Source organism: Globicephala melas, chromosome 10 (genome assembly GCF_963455315.2).
Source record: "Globicephala melas chromosome 10, mGloMel1.2, whole genome shotgun sequence".
NCBI classification, from domain to species: domain Eukaryota; kingdom Metazoa; phylum Chordata; class Mammalia; order Artiodactyla; family Delphinidae; genus Globicephala; species Globicephala melas.
In genome coordinates this window covers 64,299,279-64,312,926 of record NC_083323.1, presented here as the reverse complement: position 1 = coordinate 64,312,926, position 13,648 = coordinate 64,299,279, and the positions used below count along the sequence as shown (strand labels likewise).

Sequence of the window (13,648 nt, the reverse complement as noted above, 5' to 3'; positions counted from 1 at the left end):
AAAGGAGAGGCGCTTCCGGGACATCAGTGAGGCTGGCCCTGACCAGAACTCCTGCGGCAGAGCCTTACTGAGTTCCAGGTGTAACTCTGGGCCATTCTTGGTTGGCTGGAGCCTTAGAACCATGGCCCCCTGCCCTGTGGAGGCTGTGTGCTCGGAGGGGGCAGGGGCAGGGGCGGCGCACACTGCTTCCTGTTTACGTCCAGCCTGGCACCTTGAACAGAGCAGGCTGCACTAAGCCAACGTGTGAGAAGCTCCACGAGGCACCCAGGCCTTGAGCCTCCATGACTCCAGGATAAACAGGAGTTGGGCGGGGCAGGGGACCCGGGCTAGGAGTGATCAGCGTGCCCAGGCCTGCATGCTCCCATGGGGGCGAGGAGGAACGATGGCCTGGAAGCTTCTTCCCGGGCTGCTGGCGTTGGCTGGGGAGCTGGTATCGGGAGTGAGGGGCCATGGCCCACCAGAAGGGAGCCTGTCAAAGCCCGAGGAGGCCTCACTGGGACCACCACTTGGCCTCTGTTTCCCAAAAACAGAGCATTTTTTCCCATCAAGGAAGAAATTTCCCATCCCCTCAGCCCTGTCCTGTGGATTTTTCCTTGTTCCAGACACGTCTCCCCTGTACCTAACGTCTCCAATGCCCACCCCCCGCCCCCCAGAATTGGCCCCATGGCCAGGAGGGCCTCCAGGGGTGGCTGTATCTGAATGTCCCTCCTGAGACTCCTCAGGCCCATAGCTTAGCAGGGCACGGCCCCCATCCCAGGCCCTGGAAGGGATCAGGGTACAGTTCACAGACGGGGGTGAGCAAAAGGCACAGAGCAGGGAGTAGTGTGCCGAGGGCCCCCGTGACCAGGCCAGCCCAGTGCCCTTGCTTCCAGCCCAGGGGAGGGCCTGGCCAGCCCTTCCCAGGGTCTACTGAATTCAATGGTTACTCTGCTTAGCAAGTAACTGGCACTAGAGCTCAAACGCAAAGTCCAGGGGTTATTTTTAGTTTAGCTTAGTTTTGTTTTGTTTTGGTCACGCCATACAGCATGTGGGATCTTAGTTCCCGACCAAGGATCCAACCCGCGCCCCCTGAGTTGGAAGCACGGAGTCTTAACCACTGGACTGCCGGAGAAGTCCCTAAGGGTTGTTTTTTTTTTTTTTTGCGGTACGCGGGCCTCTCACTGTTGTGGCCTCTCCCGTTGCGGAGCACAGGTTCTGAGGCTCTGGACGCGCAGGCTCAGCGGCCACGGCTCACAGGCCCAGCCGCTCCACGGCGTGTGGGATCTTCCCGGACCGGGGCACGAACCCGTGTCCCCTGCATCGGCAGGCGGACTCCCAACCACTGCGCCACCAGGGAAGCCCCTCAAGGGTTGCTTTTAACAGTGGGTCAGAACCTGTTAACCTGCCACATTGGTCCTCTTCTGCAATGCCAGTGCTGGGCAGGAAGTCCTAGAGGATCGATCCTCTTTTTCAATCTGGACCTAGAGGGTCCTCCTAGAGTCTAGGGCTTCCCCTTACAGGATCTTTCCACCTAGTCCTGGACACCAGCCCTCGGATCTGCTCACTGGGCCAGAGTGGCTGGAAGGCTAGGGTGGGGCAGAACCCCCATGACAGCCAGGCTCTGAATGTTTCTCCTCTCCATCACTCCTGCCCCTCCCCACTCACAGCAGCCCTCTCTCCCAAAGTCCAAAGTACCCTGGGGTCCTTAACCCTCATCCTTTCCCCGAAGGTCCTGGAAAGAGGCTGCTGTAAGAATGGCGATGACGTCTTAGAGGAAGACAAACCTGGGGGGGCTCATGTAGGCAGTGCCCTGCCTGTCCCTCCTCACAGGCCTCGCACAGGACGGGCCCTTCCTGGGCCTCAGGACACACACACACACACACACACACACACACACACACACACACACACACACACACACACACACACACACACACACACACACACACACACATCCTAAAAAGGCTGGCAGGACTCCTTGGGCCTTTGATCTTGGAGTTCCAGCCACCCTGCCTGATGCTGCTGGTCCCACTCATGCCCGGACTCCCGACTCAGGCCTCAAATGCCGGCAGCTACAGAGGAAGGGCAAGAGGACATTGCTGGCCAAACCTGCATAAACGGCAGCCACCTTCCCCCTGACCGCGCCCTCGCCCCGCCCAGGCCCCGCCCCTGAAACTCACACTCCTTCATCATGCCGATGTCCACACAGCGCTTGAGCCGGCAGGCCTGGCAGTGGCGGCGGTTGTCCTTGGTGATGCGGCAGTCTCCATTGAAGGGACAGGTGAACAGTGCTTTCCGCTTCATGCTCCGTCTGCGGAGAGAGCACAGACCCTCGGCTGGGTCACCTGCTTCCCAGCCCCTCGGCTCTGCCCTGTGGGAGAGTGGCCTGAGAGGGCTGTGATCAGGAGACCTGCCAATGCCCCCCCCCCACCCCCCACCCCGGGGCTCTATGTCTCCCAAGGAGGATGGCGGCCCAGCCCAGTCATTTCCTATTCTGCCCCCATCATTGGTTTTACTTACCTTTACAGTACTCTCCTCCTCCCTTTCTTTCTTTTTTCTTCTCCCTTTCTTTTTATTACACAGGAAATGTGAGTGAATTAGCTAGCAAAAAAAACCATTTTAATACTGAAATCTGTAGAGTTGCCCTCACTGCCTTTAGTGCATTCATGAGAGGCGATGAAGCTGGTCTCAGCTTTATCTCTTTAAGTCTTCTAGAGTCAGAGATCTGTGACTCGAGCATCCCCGGTTCAGGGACAGACATGTGCACAGGTGCACAGAGAAGGGAGAAAGGGCCCAAACCATAGCTTCAGACACCCAGACGAGCTGCCCAGCAGGAGAAGCAGCCACAGGAGCAGGTGGGTGCCTCGAGGTCTGGCCTCGGCTTTCAGAAAGGTAGAGGAAGTTAAAGAGTTCTGTAAGAACAGAAAACTACCGAAGAGCTCTTAGCTCTCAGTTGGCACCCCCCGCTCCACCCCACAGCCTATGTAAACTTGTGTGTGTGTGTGTGCACACGTGTGCGTGCGCACAGGCATGCCTGCAAGCCCAAAGGCTCATTTTCCTAATTCCGGCTTTCTCCCCTGCTCCCAGCCACGGCACATGGGACGCTCATGAGGCTGCGTAAAGGACAGCTCCCCAGAGGCTTCTCAGCATCTGTATCCTGGAGGTTCCTCTTACTCTCGCCAGCCCCAGCAAGGGGAGGCCCCGCTTCTTCTGCCCCAGGACAGGGGCCAGGATTTAGCTGGGGGAAGATGGTGGCAGAATCACTTTCTCTGTGAGCAGCAGCATCTTTCAAGGAGCTGTGGAGGTGCCCAAGCCTTAGAAGCCAAGGTCCGGGCTCGACCCTTTCCCTCTCCTGGAGATAAGCTACTGATGTCGTCTTCTCCAGTTGTCATATACTAGTTATGTTTTTGGTGAAAAAATGACTTACTGTTCACATTCACTGGAACACATATGATTTAGGACAAACACGTTCATCAGTCGACATGGACATACGGGGACCAAACCAACTTGACCCATGGGAGAGGGGAGAAGAGACTAGAGGAACAGGAAGTCATAGGTAGTCAGACTCTAAGACCCTTAGGGCACCCCTCATTTTATGGATAGGACCCCTGAGGTGAAGAGGCTTACTTGAGGCGATTTAGCAAAGAGTTGAGGCTCCCAAGTTAGGACCTCAGGAATGTGAGGCTTAGCTTTTAGCTTCCTGGATTGGACATACCGTTTCATACCCAGAAACTCAAGGAGCTCGATGAAGCTGAGCTCACAGGCGAACGGCTTCAGGCAGCTGGCCCTTGAGCACAGCTCAAGGCAAAGGACACCCAGTGGTCTGGGAAGCAGGTGCTCTTGGCTTTGGATCTCGGCCCTGGTACCCTCCCATCACAACCCTCACACCCAAGGGGTCACCAGCAGACTGGGCTATACGGGGAGGTGGAGGAGTGCTAGCTATTTGGGTGGTTTAGCCCCCAGTCCAGCCCACTGAAGGCCGTGTCCTGCCCCTGCAGTGACTCCTCAGGGAGAGACTGTATCCCAGGCTCTTGCCTATGGAAACAGAAAGCCTTTTTTCCTTGTGCTTCCATACGTTTACCGCAGCTTCCCAGAGGAACAGAAGAACATAGAAGCACCTTGGTTAACCTGAAATGAGATACTGTCATCACCGCAGGGCACATCGATCTGTTCCCGGACATGAGATTGGCTCCCCTTTTACTCCCTTCTCTCCTTCCCACTTGAGGTGCCACCTGTTATACCCCAAATGCTCGGGCCCCAGAATGCCCATAATTCTCTAACCCTACTCAAGGACCAGAAGTTTCTAATTAGAGCAAACTCTCATTTCCTTTTTTTTTTTTTTTAAACAACCACACATTTAGCCTGGGGGCTGAGCTGAGGGGCTGCTCTGTCCTCCTACCCACTGTCTTGTCTGGCTCAGAGGTCACCCTGTTCATTCTCTAGGGCCGCGGGCACCAAGGAGAACACACATCACGGCACCTCTAGACACATGAGCCAAAGCCTCTCACATCCCTGCGCTGGGGGCTGAGAGCTTCCCGAGGCCCCAGGATGGGGGGGCCCCAGTGTCCTTTCGAGGCCCGTCTCTCCTTCCTCAGGCTCTACGGGGCCTGCCCCTTGCCCCTCACCAGTGCGCACCTCCCCCAACTGCAAATTTGCTTGGAAAAAGATTTTGAAACTTCACTCTCTTTCTCTTATCTTTCTCATATTGTAAATCTGAAGCCTACCCCAGGCTTCCACACACAGGAGAGTGGAAGATAGCTGCTCAGCCCAACTTTGTCTGACAGCAGTGGATTCCAGAGAGGCTGGGGTGGGAACCCAGAGGATGCAGAGCTGGGTTAAAAGAAAATACTGGGGGAGGGGGACCAGTGTCCTTGCTTTCAACCTTATATTAGGAGTATGAAGCCCAACAGGATTGAGATTGAAAGAGGAGGAGGACCAAGACCATGACAAGGAGGGAGAGATGGAGAGAAAGGAGGTGGTGGAAGGGGGAGAGAAGAAAGGAGGGAAGGAGGGAGGGAGGGAGAGACAGGGAGAGAGAGAAAGGGACAGAGACAGAGAGGGAAGGATGGAAGGAAGGAAAGGAGAAAGAGAGGGAGGGAGGGAGGAAGAAAGATGTTAGAAATTCTACTGGCCAGGCTCACAGCAGCGCTCAGACGGGTGGTAAGAATGCAGCCTGTGGTTTTCACCCGTTGCCACACCTTGTCCTGAAGCCCACCAGCCCTGTACTGTGCACATTATTTGAGCAAAGCGGAAAGCAGCCTATCAACATATGGAGCTCTGAAGTTACTATTACGAAAGCAAACAGTAACCAGCTCTTCCGTGGCTCCTCTACAGACAGAATCAGAGGCAAGTGCTGGACAGTGGCTGGGAAGACGGAGGCTGCACATCACGGACAGCGTCGTCATGCTCTGGGGTGTGGGGTCAGCCTTTGGGGCAGGGAAAGCTCTCTCACCAACTCCAGCAGTCAGACCCAGGCCCTTCCCGGAGCCTGGGCTCTGGGGCCAGCCTTTCTGGCTTGTCTGGCCCAGCATGGCTGTTTGGCAGGACACAGTTTCCCTGGTCTCTGAAGCCCAGTTCTTCCACGTTCTCCCGCCTTCTAAGGGCACTGGCACACATGTGGCTGTCAGCTAGCCTCTGCCCACGAGGACATAGGGCAGCCAGACTGGCCAGGCCTGGCTCTGTGCTTTGTCCTGAAGATCCACGCCCTGCCCTACCTTCCTCCTGACACTAATGGTCTGGGAGCTGGTTTGGTTTTGAGAAACAGGAGCCTTGGGTTTCCAAGGGAGCCCATTTCCTCAGCAGCGCTCTCAGCCTGGACCCTGTCATTTTCTGGATGGTTGGCAATTATACTCCAGCTCAGGAAGGGGGGGTGGTTAGGGGTGGTGCAACCAGGCTAAATATAGACGCAGTTTCTAGAAAGCCAGGGTGAGAAAGGACATTGACGGATTCCTGCACCAGAGACCGACTCATCAAAACATGAGACAAGCAGCTCACAAAAGCATCGAGAGCCTGGGGCAGGGTCTCGGGCCTGGGACAGGAGGGTCCTTTTTCAGTAGGTAACCCCTGACAGCAGAGACACACCTTGTAAAACCCAAAACTGGGGCCAAATACTAGCTCTGAGCTTTGTCTCCACTGCAGCTCTAGTGTCACAGAAATCCCAGAGCCCAGTCGGGATGCAGATGTCTTACAGAGCTCCTGATATGAAAGGCCTGCCTGTGTGGTCTGATAATGAGACCCACTGGGCACATTTGTGTGTGATGACATCAAGGGGTTCTCAGCAGGTGGGTTAAAAAAGAAAAACCAACTTTAAGGGAAGGTAGGTTAGCACTGGTAAAGAGCACAGGCCTCTTTGTGGAGGGCAATTTGGCAATACAGGCATACATTGAGACATCGCAGGTTTGGTTCCAGACCCCCGCAATAAAGCCAATATCGCAATAGAGCGTGTCACGCAAATTTTTGGTTTCCCGGTGCATATAAAAGTGATGTTTACACGATATTGTGATCTATTAAGTGTGTAGTAGCATTACATCTACAAAAACAACGAATACAATTTAATTAAAAAAGACTTTATCATTAAAAACTGTTAATTATCATCTGACAATGCAGGGTTGCCACAAACCTTCAATTTGTAAAAAACACAGTATCTGCAAAGGTATGCCTGTATCTACCAATATATAAAGTGCACAGAACCTTTCACACAGTAAAGCCACTTCCAGGAATTCATCCTGTGGGTAGGGACCTGAGAGTTGGGTTGAGAAGGAGACTTATTTTTCACTTATGTTCCCTTTTGAACTGTCTACATCTTTTTTAAAAAAACCATTCACAGGCATTACTTAACCAGACAAAAAACAAAAACAAAAAACCCCACCCTTTATAGCTATTTTAAAAATTTAAATGAAACACAGACTTTGGTTAGATGGATCTGTTTGGGTTTAAACTCTAATGTACAACCTTGCGTAAGTTACTTAATCTCCCCATGCCCATGCCTCAGTTTCCACATCTGTAAAATGGAAACAACCCTACAGAGCGGGTTGCTGTAAGGATTAAATAAAGGAAGCAGGATCTGGTACAAAGTAAGCACTAAATAAAGGGAAAGGAGAGAAGCTGGCAGGGAGGGGCAGTGGGAGCTGAAGGGTGGCCGAAGAAAGCAGTGAGAATCCGAGACCCTGGAAGCAAAGAGCACATCTCACACCAACGCCTGGGGTGCCTGGTGTGGGGCTCTGCAGGCAGAGAAACTCGAAACGTACCGTTGCTTCATGTGTTGTTGCACCTGATGTCTAGACCCACAGTCTTTGTGTGAGTTACAGCGAGCAATGTCCAGTTTCTCAGAGCACCAACCAGGTCTCACAGAGTCCTTGACTGACATGAAGGTCTCTAGAGCCCCCGGACCAGCCCTTCCTTTCTCATACCTGATATTTAACTCCCGTTTGGGGACCTTTAATCAGAGACCCTTGCTGACACACAAAGTCACACGTGTTCCAGGTTCCACGATAGCGGAGAGGAAAGGACTGTCTGTTCTCAGAAACTCAGACACTACAAAGGGACAGTGATAATAGGTACCACTTATTGAGAGCCTTCTCTGCCAGTACTTTACATATTCTCTCCCATGCTCTCAACAACCTATTAGGATAGGTATTATCCCTATTTTACAGGTGGTACAAAAAGGCAATGGAAAGCTAAACAATTTGCTTAATGTCACACAGCTAAAAAGTGTAAAAGCTGAGATTAGAATCAAGATCTGTTTGATTCCAAAGCCTCTGATATTCTTACATGATATGGTCCTTATCACGAATCCACCATATCTCAGTCCAAGCCAGAGCAGCCGTCAAAAGTACGCCCTCCAAAGTCCACGAGCAGGAAGCAGGGGCTGCTTGAAGGACTTCTGTAGGACACAGAAGCCACTGGGATAGAGGCAGGATCTGAGGTGGGCGGGTTGGAAGTAGGGGATAGCATATGGCCATCCTCTCCACTGGCACCTCTACTGCCATCGCACGGAGAGGATTCCCAGTGTGTGTCGAGAGGGAATTCACACCAGTGAGCCCTGAGGAGAGTGCTGGCTTCCTAAGGAAATAAAACACTGACCAGAAAGAGATGTGCCCTCTCCCTCATGTCCACGTAGCTGCCTTTCTTTTTTTTTTTTTTTTTGCGGTACGTGGGCCTCTCACTGCTGTGGCCTCTCCCGTTGCGGAGCACAGGCTCCAGACGCGCAGGTTCAGCGGCCATGGCTCACGGGCCCAGCCGCTCCGCGGCATGTGGGATCTTCCCGGACCGGGGCACGAACCCGTGTCCCCTGCATCGGCAGGCGGACTCCCAACCACTGCGCCACCAGGGAAGCCCAGCTGCCTTTCTTGACACCTCCAGTGGCGTTCCCTCTCCAGCTACTCTGGCCTCCTCCCCCGAAGCTTCCAAACATCACTCATAGCTGATCCACAGCTGACCCCCTCATTCTCTTCCGTTCACATCTTTGAGCAGCTATGGAGAGAGGCCAGATGCCAGCTGGCCTGGACAAAGTTCTCTCCAGCAACACCAACCTCTTGGTGACTCATTCACTGTGCCCACAGAACGCCCCAAACGACCACCCCTCCCCTCTCTATTTACTCTACTGCCTTTTAGCACTTTGAGTCGCTGGACACCTGCCCCGTTGCTCTGCTCCCTTCACAGCACAGCTCCTGCAAATATTGTCAGGATGAACTTCCTGAAAGCCAGAACACTCCTCACGTTCCTGGATCCTCACCAGCCTGTGCTCCCCAAGGCCCGTCATCAACAAGGTCCCTGAGAACCTTGGGGCTCACAAACAAGAAGGCATTTCTCCACACTGTCTTTGTTGGCTTGGTATTTGCTGCACATGTCAGCTTCACGGTGTCCTGAGGAGGAGGGAGACGACGTACAGAGGCGAGCAGTGATCTGTTTCTCAGCCTTGCCTTCCAAGTCCACCTCTTAAACGTCGCCAGTATTCTTCATTCTCTTCATCAAAAGGGTCTTTCTGATTTTTCTTCTCTGTCCTTTACACCTTTCCCTTATATCAAGATCTGGACAAAGCCATTCATGATCAGAGATTCATCCACATCCATAGATCATCACTATATATATATGTGTGTGTGAGGAACTGGCCGGCAATAGTCTCTAATGTCTGACCATGGATCAACAGAACTGACCAACCCCCATAATCACACTTCGGTTTGATTATGAGTCTTGGACCTGCTGGGATGACCAGAGCTCTACCTTCTAGAGCGGTTTAGCTTGACTTAGAAGTCAACCAAACACGAAATGGTCAAATGGGCTTATACCCCAGGGCTTAGAAAATAGCCAGTGACTCAACACCAGAGTAATGCTCTTGCCTTGAGAACTGCTACCGTAGGGTTGAGTGAGCTCCTTGAGAGCAAGGACTTGTGTTATCTTTGTGTTCTCAAGGATGTGGTACCCGACACAGAGAAGTACCTCCCACTGACAGAGGCCTTCCTTCCCAGGATCAGGATTTCACAAACAGATACAAGTGACAATGGAATTCTCAAACAACTATTTGAAATAGACTAAAGTGGAAGAATATCAAACAGAATTTGTATGAAGCAAAGGAGGAGAAGTAGGGGAAGGGAGGGGAAAGAAGAGAAGACATTACATATAGACAGTCTATTCTTGTTATTTGAGGTAGCTATGTTCTATCAAGCAAATATTGAACCATCAGCAAATATTGAACCATCGCTCCTAAGAGAACACGGGTTAGGTTCCTGAGAGCTTCTGGTCACAACGTTTTCATCAATCCCTCAGTACATAACTTTGTTTCATGTGTGTTATCTGTTTAAAGGCACCTCATTTAATACATATTGTTGATTCATTAATGTTGAACTCACAGCCAACAGCACTATAGCCCACGTCTGAACAAAGCTTGTCTAACACGTCTTTTCTCTGCGAGGCAACTTGTAGCTTTCCTGTGCTTAGGAACACTGGACAGAATTTCAGCACCAGGCTTGGGTGCCATCTTGAACGGTGAAATCACCACCAGGTACAAAAATGCAAAAAGGGTGGCACTAAATAGACCAAGAAAAAGACACTTGTTTACAGCGTGAGAGCCAAGGCAGAGGCAGGATGTCTTGCGTGGCCTCAGCTGGGAACGGGCGCATCGGGAGACTCGAAGTTTTCTCCACTCTGCACGTGTCCACAAATGAGCACAGAAGGGCTGCAAGTATTGATTTGGGGACTACAAGTAAATTTTAGCAGGTAGTCAAATTTGCAGATACGGACTCCACAGACAGTGAAGATCAGCGGTGCGTGCATGCGTGTGTGCGTGTATTTATAAAACAAAATTCAAGCCAAACAACAGAGGTGTTGGCTTTTCAGAAAGTGCAGCCTGGCTCAGTCATCAAGGCAGAGATAGTGAAGATACAAGGTAGACCGAGGACAGGGTAACAAGATAAAAGCAGCCTGCTGCCGGTAATGCTAGGCCTTGCAGGAGGGGGTGTGGCCAGCAGCCAGCAGCAGAACTCTGAGGCATCTCAGAGAGAGGGGCTAAGGCTGGGTTACGGTAGCATAATGTGCCCGCGTGCAGCGAGCCACACTGCTGGTCCGTGGTGCCCTGGAGGTGCAAACCTGCCGTCCCTGTCCTTTCGGCATCACCTGGCTCTGGACATGACGGAGACTGTCCTCCCTCCACTCGGATGCCTAATGGGTCTGTCCCAAGGATTCACCGCCTAGTGGTGTGTCTGAGGGCAGCAAGCCCAGATGCACAGGGGTCAGAGCTACTCTAGTGAGGAACTCCCACATGTCATAGTCCAATAAGCAGCCACCTAAGAGTCCCATCTCTCAGAGCAGAACCCCAGTGGGTGGTGACCTGGAAAGAGAGGGGATTTGGGGTGGGGTCCCTGAATCAACCAAACAGCCCTGAGAGCAGCTGGAGACGTTTGGGTTACAGACTGACGAGATATGACCTTTGTCTGGGTCTCCATGTCCCTAGCTCCTAGTCCAGTGCTCGGATCACAGTTGCTCATTAAAATCTGGGAGGCAGTGTGTGAAAGAGAAAACAAAAGGAGGGTGGATGGCTGGAGAGACTTCTGTTTATTAGGACAAGGTTCCACAAAGGACATCAGTATTGACCCATCAGGCTCAAATATGTATATATTTCTACTGTGCTTTGTTTCTCAAAACACCTTTGTATATGTTATTTCATTAATCCTCCGTTTATTCTATATACTAGAGGGGTCGGGGTAACTGAAACATAGAGAAGTCGAGAGATTTGAGCAAAGACAGACAATTAATTAACGGCACGGTAGCACTACAGCCCACACATTTCTGCCTGGTTTTAAGATGCGAAACAGGCCCTGAAGCGAGCACCCAGACCCCTTCTCCATTTTCACTCTGAAGGCAGCTCCCCCATCCCCAGGCCCTGGCAGCAAATGTCCAGGTGGCACCTGGGACACAAGGCCTGGGCTCGGGAAGGCCCACCCTGCAGAAAGCACGGGCTTCAGACCAGAGGAACAAGAGTCGTGGCAACAGGACCTGGAACCAGCGACGCTGCCGGTCTGGTTCCCGAGCTGAGTAGGCAACCAGTGCCAGGCCACACAGGCAGTTAGCACCCGCAGAAGCCCTGCCCGTGGCCCAGCGGTTGCTCAAGGCAGTGAAACTCCAGGCCTGCCAGCTCCCGAGACAGAGGGCAGGTGAGTCGGGAGCCTGTATATATAGAGCCCGGGGGTCCCCGAGCTGGAGGAGAGCACCGCAGACATCCTGAGGCCTCTGATTCGCTCTGCCCTCAACGCCCGTTCAGGGAAATGGGAGTCCTTGTTCTAGACTTGATTGACTTTCCTCTCTTTGATGGCTAAAGCCTTGCCCTTAGTTTTACTCACCTCCAACAAGACTATTATACAGAAGCTCTTTGTTGGTCACCTTCTTGCCGGCTTCTCTCTCCCTCTCTCTCTTTCTCTCTCTTCAAAATATGCCAGATGCCAATTTCTCATGGTTCACAATCCCATCCTGTAATTCGTCACTTCCCTATCCTCCCTCCCTGGTTCCGGATGGGAACAGCCTTTGTCTAGCCTTTCTGGTACTTTCCCACACTGTTTACACTGGTAATGCTGGGCTCACACGAGGAGAGAGAAGGCTGCTGATAGAGAAACTGGCCCTGACCAAACAGGAATGCCTGTGCTTCCTGAGGTTGGCTTTCCAACCTGGGACAAGCAAGCCGTGGACGCAGATCTGGGCACAGATCAACTATGGAGGTCAAATCAGGGATGCAGTTTCCCTTGTTCCAGGGAATGGTTTGATTTTTATGGGGGGTGGGGAGAGGCAATCTCTGAGGCCAAGTTCTTGGGCCTCCCCAAGGCCATGCCGGCCTCTTGGATTAGGAAGCTGTGATCATCAACTGATAGGAGGTTTGCTCCGGGAGGACAGACATGTGAGTCGGTGCAGGGGGCTGCGGGGTAAAGGGGTAATGGAAGGATGGGGACCTACATGCCACCTCAGGAAAGCAGTTTCAGAGAGAGTCAGAGGACGAGCTGGAGCTGAGGGCAGAGGAGGAAGAAGACAGCCTCGAGACACTATCGCCCCCGGGGGCTGTGAGAGCTGGCGTGTTCCCGCGCCTGGTAGGGAAGGAGACGCGGAAAACGCAGGGTCTCTTCCTGGGAAACCCCGTTGCTCTCCTCCCCGTCGCCCTTGGGGAGGACTTACCTGAAGAAGCCTTTGCAGCCTTCGCAGGTCATAGCGTTGAAATGGAAGCCAGTGGCTCGGTCTCCGCACACACCGCAGATCCGGGGCACGTGCCGGTCGAAGTCGCCGGGGTCAGGTAAGGAAGCGCCGGCTGCCATCGCCTCCATCCCTGCAAGGACAGCAGGCAGGGGTGAGACAGTGCCAGGGCCGGCTGGCGGCCCCTCCGCCAGGAGCTCAGCAAAGCTGGGCAGCTCCCCGGGGCCCAGGCCGGAGCAGGATTCTTTGGTGCCCTCCCTTAGTGGCTCTCGGTCCCCAGCTCACCCTCCTGACACTGCGCCGGCCTCGAGCAGAAGGTGGGCTCCTAACCCGGTTCGGAGCAAACCTGTGGCGGGGCGCTGCAGTGATGCTCACGGCGTGGCCTGGAACCAAGGCGCCAGGGAGCAGAGTCTGCGCCTGCAGCCTACAGGCTGGGCTACTTTGGGTGAGATGTTCAGCCTCTTTGCACCCCACTGCCCTCATCTGAAGAGTGTGTTTTTCTTCACTGGGTGTGAGGAAGGATTTTGCGAATGAACATACGCACACCACTGGTCTCAGCTCCACCTCAGCAGCGGACCTGCCGCAGGTCAGAGGCCTCTCTTGCCTAGTGTCCCCTCCAGGAGGGACGAGGGCCCTCCAACAGCCTCCAACGCAGAGGGAAACCCTCAGCCCCCCTTTCCTTCAGGGCGAGGGGAAGAGGATAGACTACATGCCCAAATCAGACCCTATCGTGTCAGGCCCTCGCCGCCCTGCAGCTCAGGATGGACAGGACTTGTGCTCCTGCGGTCCTGGTGCCAAATTCATCAGTCTTTTTCTCTCCCTTTTTTTCCAATATCAATTCAACACATTGTTCTGAACGTCCTTCTGAGTAATGTGAATCATACACAGTGAACTAATTTTGTTTTCAGAGATGGCTTGTATAAATAGGCATTATCTAGAGATGGATGTCACACTTGAAGAAAGCGGGGAAAGAGATAGAGGGAACAAAATATATAGCTTT

General features: G+C 53.0%; 1 protein-coding gene across 1 annotated transcript in view; it reads right to left on the bottom strand.

Moving 5' to 3' along the window:
* Window positions 1-13,648, bottom strand: part of VDR (vitamin D receptor) — a 54,444-nt gene that overhangs the window by 17,422 nt on the left and 23,374 nt on the right. The window contains exons 3-4 of the mRNA XM_030835286.2: window positions 12,634-12,781; window positions 2,160-2,290 (exon numbers count right to left, since the gene is read on the bottom strand). Of these exons, the coding sequence (XP_030691146.1) occupies window positions 2,160-2,290; window positions 12,634-12,779 (277 nt within the window). The 5' untranslated portion in view covers window positions 12,780-12,781. The remainder of the gene's footprint in view (window positions 1-2,159; window positions 2,291-12,633; window positions 12,782-13,648) is intronic.